General features: G+C 37.0%; 1 protein-coding gene across 3 annotated transcripts in view; it reads right to left on the reverse strand.

Moving 5' to 3' along the window:
• The window catches only part of LOC145687831 (ras association domain-containing protein 5-like), a 270,682-nt gene that overhangs the window by 49,761 nt on the left and 201,788 nt on the right, over window positions 1-19,133 (reverse strand). For all 3 annotated transcript variants that reach the window (XM_081761284.1, XM_081761283.1, XM_081761285.1), the window contains one exon: window positions 10,989-11,087. In XM_081761284.1, coding sequence (XP_081617410.1) covers window positions 10,989-11,087 — 99 coding nt within the window. The remainder of the gene's footprint in view (window positions 1-10,988; window positions 11,088-19,133) is intronic.

Here is a 19,133-nt window from a genome sequence, read left to right on the forward strand (position 1 = left end):
CAAATCTGGCACTATTTTAAAGATAGACTTAGTCGTCTAAGAATTATTACCTGTGAAAATATTTATCTTTTTCACAAGTAAGAACTCTTACACAACTAAATGTAAAGACATGAGTTTGGCTCGAAAAGAACAAGAGGGATATGCGCGGCTTCATTAGAAAGAGGAACGCAAAAGAAAAATGCACTTCTGAAAATGATTTGTATGAATTTTACACCAAAATACACGGAGGTAAGCATTTCAAGAAATGAAGAGGAAAACCCAGTTGAGTATGTAAGATAAAATGTGCCCGTGTGCGCCCGGACCCTGCAAGAGATGTAAAAGGGGAAAAACTAATTTTTAAACTCCAAGACAGGTTGCTGCTCTTGATCGATACAAGTCCACTGATAGAACGAGAATACATATTCTGACAGCGACAGCAGAAACATTAGGCCATAATGTAAAGGAACTAGTAATAAATATACATCAATGCTGAGAGAAAATCCGTAGCGAAGTTGCATAAGACCACAAAAACAATTTCGGAGTGCATAAGTGCGTTAGTTGTGCAATGAGACGGAAAACTACTGCCGAATTTGACTGGTAGATAGACTATCGACGGGTTATCAATATTTATTACAGGAGATGTTCATGAGAGGCTAATTGGTGTTCTCAGTTTGTCATCATGAAGAGGAGAACGAACATATTATTTCTACTACAGTTCATTAGCTTGAAGAATGGAACTTGGTAAAGTTCGTGCAGGCAGTTTGTTGTCACACTATTCCCTGCAATATGTGTCATGGGAACGGTGCTTTCATTCTGCTAGAGCAGATGCTCCAAAATGATCTTCTATACCTTCCTTGTAGACACTACATTTATGAATTGGTTTTAAAATGTGTATTTGACAAGTGTTGTGTTTCGTTTGCATCTGGACCGGACCTTCCCCTATTTAAGCATTTTCAGAACGATTGGTCTAAAATAGGTTGTACTAACTTTATTCCAGAATTGATGATGATAATGACGTAAGGTACAACATTTCAGATGTAAGAAATGAAGTATTGAATTTTGCTATCAAACTTGTAGAAGCAGGACACGGCAGAGAAGATTACAGTAAATTTTTAGAACTGACATTCTTGGATGGCATACCTTCTCGAAGAGTTTTCTTTCGTTTGCCTGGAGCAATTCACCATGCAAGGTAGATGGGAAAAGCAATATACTGTTTAAAAATATTTCTCTTTCGCCGACATTTTCGTTTAACGAAGCAAATAGAAACGGGTCTTCGGAGAGCATGAATTTTTCTGATACGATTATATGTCCAAGCTTGATTTAAATGTGATCAAGTATCCCATTCATCATTACAAGACCTGCAATTTTTGAAAGCTTTGTACAGTTATAGGCAAATAGATAATGGATTATCTGAAGTGGCTCTTTCTAAATTTTCTCGGCGTCTCTGGTACTTGAAGGAGGAATACGTAGCATTGGAGTTTTTTGATGATGAAGTTAACATAGTGGAAAAACAAAAATTGGTTGAAATAATTAAAACTGTAAGGAGAAACCGTGAAGCAGCAAAGAGGCTTGACGCAAGGATAATACCATAAAAATTCTTGCTAAAAGAGAAATCAGTGATTTTGATACAACAAACATTTTTTTCTCGTGAGATTTAAAATATCCAAAGGGTTTCTTGAGTGTGATCCGATTTCATGGTCAGATAACAATGACTATCTTCAAGGAAAGACAATAGCTAAATTCATCTCCGTAATAAACGATGCAGCAGAAAGGGGAGTGAAACTAACAGAATATTACAAAATCGTTTTTACGAAAAATGAGTATCAGAAACAGTTTCTTTTGCACATAGTGAATTCTCATAGATAATCCTTTCCTAGATGTGACAAAAGTGAACTGTGTAGTATATAAGATTGAAAACCTATTGAAAACCTACCCCAAAGCTACAGTACTACATAAATAAGGGATATTTCAATTTCTTCCATGTTATATTTTTTCTTTTTCCTCATAATGGTCTATGAATCATCTTGATGCGAAAACTTATTGGTAGTTCATGGGAAAACAAAGATTTAACTTTCTCTAGCAGTTTTTTCCAGTTTATGTAAAATACTTCCAAAATTCTTACAAATCTGTGGTCCGTAACTACAGTAAAATAACATTACATCGAAGCATTTCGTTTTTCACACGTAATAACTCTTACAAGATTATTGGTAGCTTGAAAATAATACGAGATTTGTGCTTCTGGGAAAACGCCACCTCAAAATGATATGTAACATGACCGTCTTCCTATTTGAAAATTTTGACCTGAATTCAAGATGGCGGACTTCAAAATGGCCACTATAATAATGCTATACAAAATTAGGTTGGCCATTTCCTCTAATTCCATTATGCAAGATATTTTTCCATTCCCTTAAGCCGTTTGTAAATTACAAAAGTTTATTCCAGCTTTTCCCCATATACTATGTATTGTAAACGCACTCAAAATTTTAGGGTCGTTTGGGGTACCATTTAAAATTATTCAATGGATCTAATTTTTCTCCTGGCAAAATTTTGTCCCACATGGAACCATTTTAGGGGGTGTGTCCAAGGAAATTCCTAAATTTATTTTTCCCCATATAAATAAGGACCACCCTAATATATATATATATATATATATATATATATATATATATATATATATATATATATATATATATATATGCACTTGTTTCGTTACAAGTGTAAACTCTTTAGTCAATGGAGAGGAGGGCGTGTATTATGGATCATAGTTGATAACGATGGGTTTTGGTGGGTTAGAGTGGGTCACGGTGGGTGGCGTGTCATGACGGGTCATAAATCAGAGTGGGTCACGGTGTGTGGTGGGTCAGTGGATCATGGGTCAAGTTTTCATTGGCCCACGGTATCTCTGGATATATTGTTGCAGATATGTGTACTCGCGCAGATGTCTACAAAGAACAATACTTCAAAGAAGGAACTGCCAGATTTAGAAGGCAAAATATCTCTCGGTGAGTTGTGGGGAAAATCACTAATATCCTCTACTCCACTCGAAGTAGGAAAAATAGGCTGTCCGTGCATAGCAGACTGAGAAATCTAGAATATCAATTGTACCTTCATTTGATGGTTACTGGCACTTCAAGAGTACAAAAGTTTCCAAACTGAAAATATTCGGTTCAGCTTCCAAATCGAAATATTTGGTCTCATCATTCAGTTCGTAAGTGTTTCAGTAGAGAAAATGATCCTTTCCCATAATATTTGCACAAAACGCAAGTAATAATATCCTTGTAACAGGCTCTTATAAATTTGAACTATGAACCGATTTGGTGCGACTACTTAGTTTAATATATGTCCGTTAGATGTCTCGTGTGTCTCTAATCGTTCCCGAGCACTGTTCTCGTGGACAAGTCGTTTACACCGGCCGCATCTACTCATTCATAGAAGTTGAAGAAGAGAACCCGCTCTTTGGGCGCATGTCGGTAGTTCCGCCAATGCAATCGAACAATTTCGCTTTCGTATCACACTTCTATTTTGTGCCACATGCAACTTTCAAAGCAGACAGATCAAGGGATCGAACTTTTCTTGAAATTTACAAGCCATCTGAGAGCAGCGGAAAACCAATAAATGAACGCAACATGAACTTTGTTAAGTTTCATAGGTTAACATTGCGTCAGTTAAGTTTAGATAGATTTAGCCAAAATATTAATTACAATGACGTGCTCACATGATGAGCAATACGAAGTTCACGCAGAAATGAGGAGGGAAACGATATAGGTTACTTGACCAGGATACCATGCAAAATTCACATCCTTTTGTAATGGAACATTCTTAGAAATTCAGAAATATGCACCAGAGACTAGCCTAACCCCCAAATAATGGATAAGCAGAACCCATGTTTTACATTTCCAACTATACTATGCACAATGGCGGTTCTTGAGGAAAGTCAATCGGCACACTTAAATTATATCGCCAGACGCTGAGGGATGAAAGCTTCATAGAGGATCTGAGAGCTACATACAACAAATAGTACATTCTTTTCGTAGCTTGTGGGGATAAAATTTCAATTTTTTTTTTTTTTTACAGAAGTGACTTCCCTACTGGCTATGCATAAATATAGCCAAAGACTCATACAACGACTGTGTCCGTCGACAGATATCAAAGGAAAAGCGACAAACGGTTTCGTGATATGAATTCAATGTTCCAAAAATAGGAACCATCCGTATTTCTTTATTCCAACTGTAAAAATGAAAATGAAATGAAATCTTTGAGTTTTACGTCCCACGGTTATGCCGGTTAGGCTAAAGGAGACGGTGATTATGAGAAATGAATGAAATGGTGGAATGAAGAAAGTGGGAGGAAACGGGAGAACCCCGAGAAAACCCACGCACACGGCGTTTGTCCACCACAAAGTTCATATTCCAACTGTAGTTGGTAGAGTGGTAGAATATTCTGTTGTTAGGTGCAAAATGTATGCCCAGTTTCTTTTCTGAATTTCATGTAAAACTTAGAACACTTCCGCGCCGAGAGGTCTACGTAGGATGTGATGTAACAACATTTACACCATATTTATTATTGTGTTTTGTAATGATTTGGGTATCTCTGAATATTAATAAATGATGTTCATTGTGTTTGTATAATCACTTCATCAATTTGCAGTTCTTATACAATGAACCATGAAACAATAAAACAGTGTTTGAGATTTAGAACAATGCTTGTGTGAGCAAAGATTGCCGACTAGACTCGAGAAACTCGTATCGAAAACGAGCCGAGAGTCGAAGTGAGAAATACATTTTTAAATTTGAGTCACGTCGAGAAATCAAGCCGGAAACAAGCCACAGAGGTTTGGGGGAAAAGCATGCATATGTTGCGGGGGAGGGGCAACTCATCAAAAATTCTTTTACAAATCTAAATTGTGTTTTTTGTATTAACAATAGAATTTTGTATTGAGGTCTGGAGGGGCCACCAAAACTTTAAGGGGGGGCAGGACTTTTGCCCCAGTCTGGTTGCAAGCCTGCGAGAAATACGACAATTCGAGACGAGACCAGAAATATTTCACTAATGATAATAATGAATTGAAAGATGGAATAAACAAAGTCTGAGGAAAGGGAAAGTCCCGAGAAAACCCATTCACACACTGTTTGTCCGTCAGAAAGTTTACTTTGTACGAGCTGTGATCAAACCACGGATCAAATTACCAGTAGTGAGTGCTCTACCACTGAGCCAACGTTGGTTATCCGTTTCAGAATTGATTCTTACAGAGGAAGAACGATAACATACCGAAAAACGGTTTTTTATATCGATTTTGAATTCCAACAACAAATATCATTTCCTCCCTTAACCTTGAATTAAAACCGGAAGTAGTTATGATCTACTAGAACTTCCGGTTTCAATATCAATTCCCATACAACGAAACGGTCAAGAATCGGTTCGATCTTGCCGGAACTTGTAAAAATCCATCGCTTCCGGTTCTAATTGGACTTTCGTACAGAAAATGAAAGGAAATCTTGTTAAGTTTTACGTTCTACGGTTAAGCCGGTTAGGCTAAAGGAGACGGTGATGATAACGAATGAATGAAAATCGTGGAATGAAGAAAGTGGGAGGAAATGGGAGAACCCTAAGAAAACTCACGCACAGGATTTTCATAGAGCTGAAACAATATAGGAAAGGACGAAATTGTGGTCGTGGGTGCAACAGTGGTCTAACCAACCTAGATTCACAAACATAAATAAAACCAAACTGCATAATAAACCTGAGCTTCTAGTATAGACAGTGCAGCACATAAATTGAAGTTGAATTAATATCTTTCCGTATAACGTCCCAAGATTATGCCCTTTAGACTAAAGAAGACGGATGATTAACGCAGGGGCGGATCGAGGACGGACTTCTACGGGGGGTTGCAATACTGCTACTTAGAGCTACTTTTAAGAGCTCCAAACGCTTGGATGAGCTTTAGTTATATATAAAATCAGAAAGTTTCCTCTTCTGGGGAGGGGGGACGATCGCCTCCTGGATCCGCCACTGGATTAAGGCAAGTAAATGATGATGGAAGAGAGAATTAATGGGATGAGAAAGTGGGAGGAAACGGGAGTATCCCGAGAGAAGTCACAGACACGATGTTGTCCATAACAACTTACTGGGATCTAAAGACAGACCCCCACGTACCAGAGGAAAGCGCTCTACCACTGAGCTACCACGCTCCCAAAGTGAAATTGAGATTTTCGTTGTACTAGATGCCAAATATAAGCTCTGAAAATTGATTTTCAGAATTGAATCAAAAATTTTAAACCTGTGTTCCTCATTTACGTCTGGTGTGTGGGGTCCCAGGTTCGATCCCTGTTCAAGTAAGTTTGTGGTGGACAACATTGTGTTCGTGTGTTATGTGAGGGTTACTCCCATCTCCTCTCAAAATTCCATTCCGTCAAGTCCTCTATCATCATTAACTTGTCTTAATCAGGGGCCGCGGTGGCTCAGTGATAAAGCGTTCATCTTTAGTGCATGGAGTCTTTCGTTCGATTCCAGCTCGCTCCAAGTGAGCTTTGTGGTGGACAAACACCGTGCTCGTGGGTTTTCTCGGGGTTCTCCCGTTTCCTGCCACTTCCTTCATTCCACTATTTTATTCATTTCTCATTTTCACCGTACCCTTTCGCCTAACCGGCATAATCGTGGGACGTAAAACTTAAAATTTCATTTTCATTTCATTATGTGTTGCTTAAAATTTCATGTATGCTTAAAATTTCATGTTCATTTCATTTCATCCTTGTGGTTCTTCTGCTGGACAAACACCGTACGCGTCACTTTCTCCGGATGCTCTTTCCTTATTCACGTCAATTCATCATAGCAATCCTTGTTGGTCTATTGGCTAGCGCGTGCTTTTTTTCACAAGCTCCCACATTCGATTCTTTGTGGGGAAGCCTTGAGTTTTTATTCATTCCAACACTTCGGATTCCACGTTAAACTGTAGGTCCATGTCTCCAGTAGCCTTGGTGTTAAACTCCTATACAATTAAGCAACCAAAGCCAATTTATCACAACTTATTTCATTTATTACCTCTTCTTTATGAATTACAACACAAGCTATAATTGTGCATCATATTTTCGTAGAAACAAAAAAAAAAAAAAAAAAAACTTTGACATTACTATCTGCGAAGGTCTGACCAGGCAGGTGGATTTCAGATGACTGATTCTGGCCATTTGAATTATTTCTGATTTTTCAGATTGATGTTTTCTACCTTTTATTCAAGTAGCTTGAATCGCCCTCACAAGGTTAGGTTAACACTAAATGCCGTTCATCTTCTAGGGCAGCGTTTCCCAACCGGTGTGCCGCGGCACACTGGTGTGCCGCGAGGGAATCGAAACAAAATTATTAATTCTATACCAATCAAATTGCAAGACATAGGATGTATATTTTTTTGTATTTTACATTACTATGAATTTCTACCATGGAAAAAATTACTGTAATTGTAATATATTATTCTACACTTATTACTATGTAGCAGACAGTATTCGGCTCGTACACATTTCCATGGTTAGCTGCAATGTTACGCTTCAATTGAGAGTCATACTAGCACCGAGAAATGGAAGCACTTGTACGGTACGCATCAAGTGAATGTTCGTAGAACACTCTTTCGCACGTGAATGACAGAACAACACTTTGTTCAACAGCTGTGTTTTGACTTCGACGCATCGCAAGCTGTGTGATTGCAATAATATGCACCGGTTTTGGTTAAAACAGCGAAGATAAAAGTACAAGACATTTGTTTGTTCGTTCGTCATTTAGTGATCTTCGTTCTTAGTGAAAGATTGGATACAGTTTTCGAAAAAGAAAACGTATTTTTAAAAATCTGAGTCCTATATTTCATAGCAGTTGTTTTATATTTTAAAATTAGAATAAAAAATAAGCATAATGAATTAGCGTAGTGGAAAACCATTGATCGAGTTTTTATCTCTGTGAGTAGGTGATCAGTAATCACAGAAAAAAATTACCATGGTATTTTATATTTGCAAATAATAATAATAATAATAATATCTATGAGTGTGCCGCGAGAATTCAAGTTACACCCGTAGTGTGCCGCAAGTTGAGAAAGGTTGGGAAACGCTGTTCTAGGGAATCAAATTGTGAATTACAATACCAAAGTCAGACGGGGTAACCATTCTAAAAGTCACTTTTTTAAAATAATAATAATAATAATAATAATAATAATAATAATAATAATAATAATAATAATAATAATAATAATAATAATAATGTCAACTCTTTTCATCTGCCACAGGACTCTGAAGACAGTTCTGAGCAAACTAAACATTCATAAACAGTCACTCATGCCTAAATTGCAAAAACCTGTAGTACTACAAAAGGAAATGAAACCAGCTGAGAATGCTCGAAGAGCTTTTCCAGAACGAACTTAAAAAGAATGGAGAGATGAAGCGGGAGGGATAACTATCATTGTTCCTAGATGTAAAAGTAAATCTTTTTATCCGTATCTTCTTCTATTTCTCGCAAAAATTAGCAAAATATCATCTCTCTATGACTTACAGTTCTTGAGATATGGCTCCTTAAATCTCCCGAAATTCGAATTTATTTGGCCAATATCTGGGGAACGTTGGCCAGTTGGTCAGTGGCCATCGGTTAACACTTAGCACCAAAATATTCACCATCCTTTTAGGTATTGATCAACAACAATATCATCTCTCTATAACTTATGGTACTCGAGATATGGTTCCTTAAATCTCTGGAAATCGGCTATTTTTGGCCAATATCACGAGAACGGTAAGTCATAGAGTACGATATTAGTGTTAATCAATATTTAAGAGGATGGTAAACATTTTGGTACCGATGTTAATTGATGGCCACTGGCGAAACCAGTGGCCACCGGTTAATATTTGCTACCAAAATACTTACCATCCTGTTAGATATTGATCAATACCAGTATCATTTCTCTATTATTTACGGTTCCCAAGATATGGCTCCTTAAATCTCTGGAAATTGGCCATTTTTGACCAATATCTCAGGAACGATAAGTGTGACGCGAAAAATTTAATCACTTTCTCTGATAGTTTTTGATGCTCTATCGAATGCAGGATTCAAAATTGAAAAAAATCGCAAATAACAGACAGACGGACAGACAGACAGACACACAGACAGAGAAAATTCAGTAACGAACTTTTTAATTTCGTTGAAAATGACATAAATTCTTTCAGTTTTAACGTCCCATGATTATGTCCTTTAGGCTAAGGGAGACGTTGATTAAGGCAAGTCAATGATAATGGAAGAATTGGTGTAATGAAAATATCAAAGGAAACGGGAGAACCCCGAGAAAACCCACAGACACGATTATATCCAGCGCAAACTTATTTGGTCAGCGACCGAACCAGGGACTCCAAGTACCAGATATAAGCACTCTACCACTGTACTACTACAGTATTAGCAATCTGGATAGTTAAGAAAGCTCCTCTGTGTCCAGTACACACTGTAACGGCTAGCGTACGCGCCTTTGGTGTGGGAGACCCGGGTTCAATTCCCGGTGGGAGCTCATGTGGTTCGGATTCCACGTTAAACATTAGGTCCACGTCTCATATAGCCTCGCTGCTGAACGGAACGCTAAACTAAAAATCAACTCAACTCAACCCAGTACACACTGTATGAAAAGAAATAGCTTTGGCTAGGCCCGACCGTAACAACATTAGAATCTGAGATATTGTAGACTGAAAAGATAATATAAGCAGAAAATATACTATGAATTTTGATGAAAAATGGAATGAGTAACCAAGTTAGGTTCAGAGGTTGCCCTTGTTGCGAGAGTCTTGCCTTCGATTCCCGATACGATAACAATTTTGATCAGTCTACGTTGCATATATGTCGAACAATAATAATAATAATAATAATAATAATGAAACTGAAATGCCAGCTGCAGAATAAACAAAGAAAAAAAGTCGCCTCTCTTGCCAAAACCAAACAAACCGAAACGAGACGATGGTATTTCATGAATCTTGGCTTTGGTCCCTGTTGGCGGCTTTTTCAAAGGTCGCTGGATATTCTTACAGAGAATGTGGAACCTGGCTTCTATTGACGTTTGGTGCCAAACTCAACGTAACTGGTTACCATTCAGCACAAGCTCCTTGAGGAAAAAAAAAAAAGAAAAAAAGAAGAAAAAAGAAGTCAAACGCCAAGCAGTCGATTATTTTTATCACTAAAAGTTTGTTAAAATTTCGGTCAATTCTATTTCATTTATCAAATACATTTTTACTTCACGTGCATTTAGTTCTAATTGAACGTTTTGATTTGATTTGATTTTAAGTTTAGCGTCCCTTTCAGCAGCGAGGCTACATGAGACGTGGACCTACAGTTTAACGTTGGATCCGAACTACATTGGCTCCCGTCAGGAATCGAACTCGGGTCATCCACGCCAAACGCGCGTACGCTAACACCTTAGCCACGAGGGAACTCCAATAATTGAATGTTGTTACAAAACAAATAGAGATAGATACAACTTCCATTAGTGATGCCATGCAGTGCGGCACAGAAAAATACTTATTTTATAGCCATATGTTGCATAACATATATTCTTTTTTTAAAAAAATTAACTGGATTAATTTATGTACAGAAACCAAACACGTTGTCATACTACGAATGACTTAAAATATTTTGGAGTGACATCTAGGAACAAACACCTAAACTACGTCGACTAAGTGAATCAAAAATGAATCACTGTGAAAGAACCAGCAGAACCAGAGTGGTGCAAAATTTGGAACAACATACGGAATCATCCTATAAAATTGTGATACAAAAAAAAAAAAAAAAAATGCATCACTACGCTGCAAAGAGTTAAGGCGAGCGATTCTTTCTTTCGGTAACTTCAAAACCAAGCTACAGGAATTACGACACGTTTAATTTTTTTTTTTTTTTTTTTTTTCTGAACACAGTACCAGTCTCACTTCAATGTTTCAAAATTTCCCTTTGAACAGAAAACTTGCGTTCATACTTTTCCACTCTCTGTTAATTGAAAAATAGCATTCACTTACCAAAGTCATTCCTAAGCCCGCTGGACTACAGGCATTGTAATTGTCTATTAACCTTCTTAGCTCCTCCCCACGACAGTGAAGCACTGATTCTTCCGATTCCTGCAAGAAAAGAAAACAACAATACTGAATTATGTGAGATTTTAATGAACAAACAACCATTTCACATAACTGCCTTTAACTCATTGAACAATATGTGAGTAGGCCTATATTAAAGTGATGCTTATGAGTCCCTTCCATTTTTTCTAAAAACAAAGAATTTGTGGTCACCTAGCCACTGTGAATAGATGGCGCTTCAGATATTGTAACTTAAAGACATGTCAGAAGTCAGATACTTTTTTTTTATGTTAAACTAGGTCGCAGACAGGGCCAAATTTAGCATTTTGGCGCCCCTAGGCACAATATTTTTTCCCGCCCCCTAGTCTGGTTAAAGTTACTTTCCTAAATCCTTTATTAAAAAATTATACAGGCCTATATGTTAATTGCTTAAATACCACTCCACGATGCAATTTTATCAGTGCAAGTTTTTTTGAGGAATTTACTTGGTTCTGGGCTTAACAAAATACCGTTAATGTATTAACAAAAGATTGGTGAATAACTTTGGTTTTGTTCAATTTAGCCATTTGGACAAATAAAAAAACTCTAATTAAGAATGCTTTATTAGCCTGATTTTTTTAATCAATTCAAAAAATATGTAAAGTTATGGCTATTTATTTTTATTTCTAGATATTTTTTATATTTTTTTCTCTCGGTCGTGCGCCCCCTGGGAGCTTGCGCCCATAGGCACGGGCCTACCGGGCCTATTGGGAAATCCGGCCCTGGTCGCAGATGAAAATCGTCTCCTTAAATTCTGAAATTTTCAATACTCCTAACGTAATGTGTCAATATTACTGGGATGAGCATAATTCTTTATATATTTGGAGTATTTCTAATATCCTCTCAGCATTCCTGAATGCAGCAAGAAACGTTTTTTTTCACCAATAGAATGCATATCTCGTTAGCTGTACTACATAATTAAATGATAGGACGGCATTTGTGGCATTTGCTGTGGGTGTATGAAGGGAAAGAACTCCAACAATTTCGCCTGGCACTTTTCCATTGCATTCATTTCCGTATTTCTAATTCACACCTCATCATAAACTGTAGATTTTTGAAGCAAAGTCACAAAGTGTAATTCTTCTATCTTTTCACTCTTTCAATGACCTTAGAAAACTTCACATATTTGCAGGGGCCACGGTGGCTCAGTGGTAGAGCGTGCATCTCTCTCGCATGGGGTCCCTCGTTCGATCCCAGATCGCGGTAAGTGGATTTTGTGGTGGACAAACACCGTGTTGGTCGGCCTTCTCAGGGTTCTCCCGTTTCCTCCTACTTTATTCATTCCACCAATTCATTCGTTTCTCATCATCACTGTCTCCTTTAGCCTAACCGACATAAACGTAGATTGTAAAACTGAACGATTTAATTTCACTTTCAGTTCATTTGTACAAAATTTGAACGTTGTATTTGCACTTTCAATAGAAAATTTCGTTATATTAGCATGTTTAAAATATGTAACTACATTCTAGAATCCCCACATAACGGCAGGGAGGAACTTAACAGAATAGTAGTCTTTTCAGATAGGCTACTTGTCTCAATTCAATATATATTCGCTTCGAGGGTAGAACCTAGGGAAGAAAGGGGAAGATTTATGAATAAAAATAAACAAAAAACAATAGGTATGACTCTTGAAACACCCATCCGATCTCGATTAAGTTTTAAACATAGATGATGTTCGGGACTGGGATAATTTTTATCATTTTACTTTGATGGTGCAACTTAGAGGAGGGGTGGAGGGAGATATTTGTGAAAAATAAAAATGAAAATGGTTGTCTTTGTGATTTCATATCACTCTTGAACCACCCGACCGATCTCGATCAAATTTTCAATATAGATGAGATTGGGACCTGGGATGGTATTTATCTATTCACTTTGACGATATAACTTACGGGAGGGGAGGGATGAGTTAAAAAGGTAAATAAAACTCAATAACTCTTGAACCAGACGATCAATCTAGATCAATTTTTTAACATAGATGAGGTGTGGGCCTGAGACTTTTTTAATCATTTCACTTCGTCCGTAGAAGTTAGGGGTGGCGGATGGGAGGGGGAGATACATAAAAATAAATTAAACTTAAAATATCTTGAACCGCCATACCGATGTCGATCAAATTTTCAACCTAGATGAAGTTTGAACCTGAGATGGTTTTTGTCATACCATTTTGACGGTGTAACTTAAGGGAGAGGCAGGGGAGAAACATTTAAAAATGATGGAAAATGGCCGATATTAGTGTCGAACCTATAGATTTCCAGGTCGCTGAGATAAACAGTGACACATCTAATGCTGTTTAAATTTAAATTCATCCCCACAACTTGGAGGAGGAAAAGGAGGAGCGAGATGTGTATAAAAATGATCGAAAATGACCAATATCGGTGTCAAATTAATAGTTTTCGGGGTCGCTGAGATGAACAATGACACTTGCGATGCCACTCCCCCGCAACATGGGGAGGGTAGGGGATATATAAAAATCATCGAAAATGGCCGATATCATAGAGCGCTTTAGTAATAGTAAAAAGTGACTGACTAACGAAACATATTACTATTTTTTTCTTATTTTAACCCAGCGAAGCGGCTAATTGATGCTAGTTCTAAGTAAATTAGAGCATGCATCAGGAGAAGACAGTACAGATGATACGTTGTCGAAGGAGTGGTGGCAAGTATCGGTGCCCATCGCCTCCGCAAGTGCTCGGGCACAATCCTCTAAATTTCCCATTCTCCTGCCCCTCAGAAAGAAGTAGTAAAGACGACCAGAGTTGGTTATGACACAAACGAAATATTTTTTTTTGTACACTTAATTTTATTAAATTTTAGCCTTCTTAAAGTAACCATTGTGATATAATTAAAGTTGGATTGTGGCATTTTTAACGGGTTTTTGCACACACGCTATAGAGGTCTGAAAGTAGAAGAAAATCGGAAAATAGGGAAAGCGTAACTCAATGTTTTATTAGGAAAGAAAATAAAGTAGAAAGCTATACATACACATACAGAAAAAATAAATAAAGATATGAAGCTCATTGCTAGCAATATATTTGTTAAGAGCTTCTATATCATTACTGTTTGTCATCCCATGCCATTCATAAATTTTATATACGGGATTCTTGTGTTATAACTTCAAAGCTTTATGAAAGTCAGGATTAGTACTAAAATTGCTGAGCAGAAATGTAAGAAAAAATTGTTGGATTGAAAAGTATGTTAGTTAATAATTAATTATAGTACACTGCAACCACAATTTTAATATTTTTGTACCAAATTCTTTACATCTAGATATTTGGCTACTTAAAATACAAGTATTTAGTTGCACATAGAACAATATAAATGAACATTACAATTTGACCTTCGGCCTGAAAAAGCTGTTACATCTTTCCGGCCCACTGCCCCACAGGCAATCGAACCCGGGATCTTTCCCACCAAATGTAAGAGCGTTACCGACTACACTACGCGGGGCCCCTGCGTGTGTGCTTATAGAGAGGCATGTTGTTTTTTATCAACCTGTTTTAAAAAAAATATGCGTAGTTTATCACCCAAAATATAAAATTATTCGGTTCGTAAGGGGTTATAAGCAAAGAAAAATCCCATATAAAACCATTGCACAATGTTTATAGCGTTTAACGAATATATATTCAAAGATAAAACAAATAATACATTTCCTTGAGCTGAGTATAAATCATCTTGCGTAGTTCTCGAGAAAATCGAATTTTAATGGCGTTAAAATGTCTGTCGGTCATTGCACATCTGATGCACTTGATAACTTTTATTGTGGTACTAAAGTTTATTCTGGTATGACATTGTGTATTGTACAAGAAAAAAATATAAATAATCAAGTAATAGATTCTATCTACTTTTGTTTGCTTTCTGTTAACAGTGAATCATACACCTGTAATGCAATTACCGGGTATACCGAAGAAACAAAACGATTACCAGACTGGATTCTCAAACTGGAAATTATGACAACATTGCAATCTTTTTTGTATTAATGTTCTCTGATTAATTTTTCGTTTCACAAATGTTATTCTAATTATGGAAAAATGAAGCATTTTGTGCGATGTCGCATCAATTTCTACTTCCAACTGCAATTCCCGGATTTTCATTAAGAAAAGTTTATTTTATATTAGAGACAAAACTGAAGTCGGTATTATCATTTTATTGTATTTGTTAGTAACTGCCACTTCTTTAAAATTATCGAAACAGATGAAAAATAGCACATTACTCTTTACGTGACAATTTTGGATTTAGCAAATGAAATGCATTCTTTAAACTTATACTTCAACTACAGGAAATTGCTTTAAAAAGGTCTTTATCACTCAATAAATGTATAAAATTCCTTAAAAGTAAATTTAAAATTTTCCCTGATACAGTCTCTGCCCTATCTTTAAAATTGATAAAAAAAAATGTATTAACCCTTGATCTTGATAGATGGTGAAAGGTGATAGTTTTGGATTTACAGAATGTAAGTTACTTTCTAAATATGTACTTTGAACTAAACGAAATTGCGTCGAACTACATAGAACTGGTCATAAAGGGGCTGGTAAGAAGATCGTACCGGCCACCAGCTTTAATCAAAAGAACAGTAATATTTCCGGCCAGGCCGGTGAAAAACCGTCCAGTTGGCAACCCTAGTAGTATACTGAAAATAATAATAATAATAATAATAATAATAATAATAATAATAATAATAATAATAATAATAATAATAATAATGTGTATGCATGTGTTTCTCTCTCTCTTTCTCTCTCTCTGTGTGTAATATGTATGCATGTATGTTAAGTTATTCATGGATGTTAAATATTTTGAAAGAAAATTTTGTTTCCTTCTAATATGAAAAGACTGAAAAACCATGCATGCCTAAATCAATTTGCTACCTAAACCGCTGATAGATATCCCCCACACAGGCTGTACTACAAAGTAGTATATCGTACTAAACATCTCAATGACGAAATCATAATTCTTTAAGTATAATTATATTCAACACTTTCGATCTACAAGTTGCTCTGTTCTGTAAATAGATTTTGCTAGTGAAGTACCGTATTGGCACCTCCTACTAGACGGCTTTCTGCTACTGCCTGCTACCTGTTTCGAAAGTGCTGCATACTTTCATAACACTGAAATATATACTGACTATCCAAAACAGTATGACCATCTGTTACTTTTTGAACGAAGTCACTGGACAGGCGTTGGACACAGCATAGCCGCTCACTAGGAATCTCATCCGAATCGTCAGTGGGATGTTTGTGCGTAGAATTGGGAATATTTTTTCTATTTTAAAGTTTGATAGAAGCCAGATTGTGATAACCAGACGTTGGGAACGAGCATCTCTGAAACAGCATGACTTGTCACTTTCGCGAGTTGCCGTGGTTAGTGCCTTTCAAAGGTGCGAAAAGGAAGTGTGAAACCAGCACCAAATTACAAGATATGAAGTGGACACACATCACTAAAGATGTCGGACATCGTAGACTGTCGAAGTGGGCACAACAGAATAAGGCACAATTAATGTGAGCGGTGTGACACAATTAACTCCAGAATTTAACACCGGACTAAGCACGAAAGTGTTTGAACATACAGTTCAACGTACACTGTTAGGTATGGGCCTCCACACCCGACGTCCCACATGTTTACCAACATTAATCACGCGGCGTCATTGATAACAACTGGAATAGGCAAGTTCCTACCGTCATTGGACCGCAGAGCAATGACACAACGTTTCGAAGTCCGATGAATCACGATACTGCCTTCATCACATCGATGGCTGGATCAGAATCCGTCGTCTGTTAGGGGAATAGCTAGGTGCTCAAGACGCGGACATTAGGATGAGGACAGACTGGTGGTACCTCCATTATGATTTGGAGATCCTTAACATGGCCATTCATGGGCCCGGTAGTGCGTGTGGATGGCACAATGACGGTTGTTAGCTATTGGAAGGTCATTGCCAATCAGGTACTCTCATTCATGTGGGTCAAACTTCCAGCTAGAAATGGCATCTTTCAGCAGAACAATGGCCCTTGTCACAGGGTCAACGTTGTGCTGCAATTATTTGAGAAGTACAATGGTCAATTTCAATTCCTGGAATGGCCCCCAAACTCACCCTATGTTAACCTAATTAAAACATTTAGGATGTCATTGAACGTCAGATCTGAGCTCAACGACTCATTCCTTAGATTTTACAGACATTAAGTGAGTTCTCTTTGCAGAAGTTTGCGCCATTCCTCCAGTTACCTACCAAGGTATCATTGCTTCCATACCAGACCGCATTGCTTCTGTCCTGCGAGGCTGACCTGTGCATTTACTTTTGTATAAACTTGGCAACAGCGAAGTACCTCTATATCGCACACTAGTTGCTTTTCGCTTTTCTCGACAGTAGAATCTTAAGGCCAACTTTGCCATTCCGTTTTTAAACTGTTAACTGTTTTGTAAATAAAACAGCTACATGTATATAACATCCATTCTGATATTTAGGCTTTAGTTTTATCACTTCTCGTTTTCCTAGCGCAAACATATGTATTTTTGCCGATGAGTACACGAACTAAATAGATAACCAGTTATCAACAAGGACACTGTCAACCTCATAAATCTTTGCTTACAGAAAATGAAAGCAAGTGTCCTTCAAACAGACAGCTTGTCAACAGCACTGATATCCCATCAACAAAAGGGCAAAGGCATAGAGTCAACCATAGGACAAAGTATTGATAACTTCGTATGCGTTGCCATTCTAGTTTGCATTTTTCTTTACACAGTGAAGGAAAAATTTCCTGGTAATTCTCTCGCCTGACATTTCCTTAATTGCATACACTGACACTGTAATATATATATATATATATATATATATATATATATATATATATATATATATATATATATATATTGCAATTTCTTCAACCTCCTACCCTTTTTGGATCGAGAGATCCAATATATTTCAGGCAAACATTTTCTTGTAGGCCTTATATCTGGAGAACTACATATAGTCTAACCAAATCCAAACTATCTCTTAACTCAGTATGATGTACTTATTCCGTACAAGGTACGAAAACTCGATTTAGGGTCCGTTCAAAAAGTTTGTGGTCCCTGACCCAAAAACTAATTATTGGTAAATATTGCAATCTTCTGATGCATTTTTTTATCATTCCTAAAATTCTTGATAAGTAAATATGTTAGTAATCTAGCCTGAAAAGCAAACTTCCAGTCAAGTGTCAGATTTTCTATTCTATGGGTAACTGTTTTTAAAAATAATTTTAACGTGTTATGTTGTTTCCGAATAAAAAATGAAATTTTTAAGTTTTACGTCCCACGATTATGCCGGTTAGACTAAAGGAGACCTAATGAAATGATGATGAAAAATGAATTAAATGTAGGAATGAATAAAGTGGGAGAAAACGGGAGTGTTCCCACGCCCACGGTGTTTGTTCCCCACAGATTCCACTTCGCGCGAGATGGGATCGAACCAAGGACCCCATGCACCAGAGATGAACGCTCTACTACTGAGCCACCGCGCCCCGGTTTGTTTCCGAATAAAGAAGTATTGTTTTGAAAGGATGAATTTCCGTTTCTTTAGAAGTCAAAATAATAACTGAAAATTTGCAAATTCTTAAAAGACATGAAATTTAAACTTACGTTTTATTGAGCTAAGTAAGCAAGTTCTCATATTGATGTTTTGTAGTCATTTTCATTCGAGACGATTTGAAGTCAAATAACCAGTGGCTATAGTTTAGATCAGAGGTTCCCAACCTTCTTTGTTTGGTGACACTCCTTATACTGAGCGCCCAGGACATTGTGGCATACTTCCTTGACTTTTATTACAAACATAAATTATAATAGCCTAATCCTATAAGATTCTATAAAGAAGTAAGCATTATTTGTGTCACTGGTAGCGTTTACTGGTACACTCTGTCTCAAAATTAGTTTGAGCTAATTATCAAATGATTACTAGGTATGCATTAATTACAAATTTGGAGTAAAGTGATCGGCCTTTATTGATTATTAACATAATTTTTTGTGTATCAGTTGTTTACATGAATGAACACGACATGCAAGTAGTTGAGTTTGGCATATCAGCGAAAAGTA

Source organism: Thermobia domestica, chromosome 6 (assembly GCF_964235325.1).
Source record: "Thermobia domestica chromosome 6, izTheDome1.hap1.1, whole genome shotgun sequence".
Classification (NCBI taxonomy): domain Eukaryota; kingdom Metazoa; phylum Arthropoda; class Insecta; order Zygentoma; family Lepismatidae; genus Thermobia; species Thermobia domestica.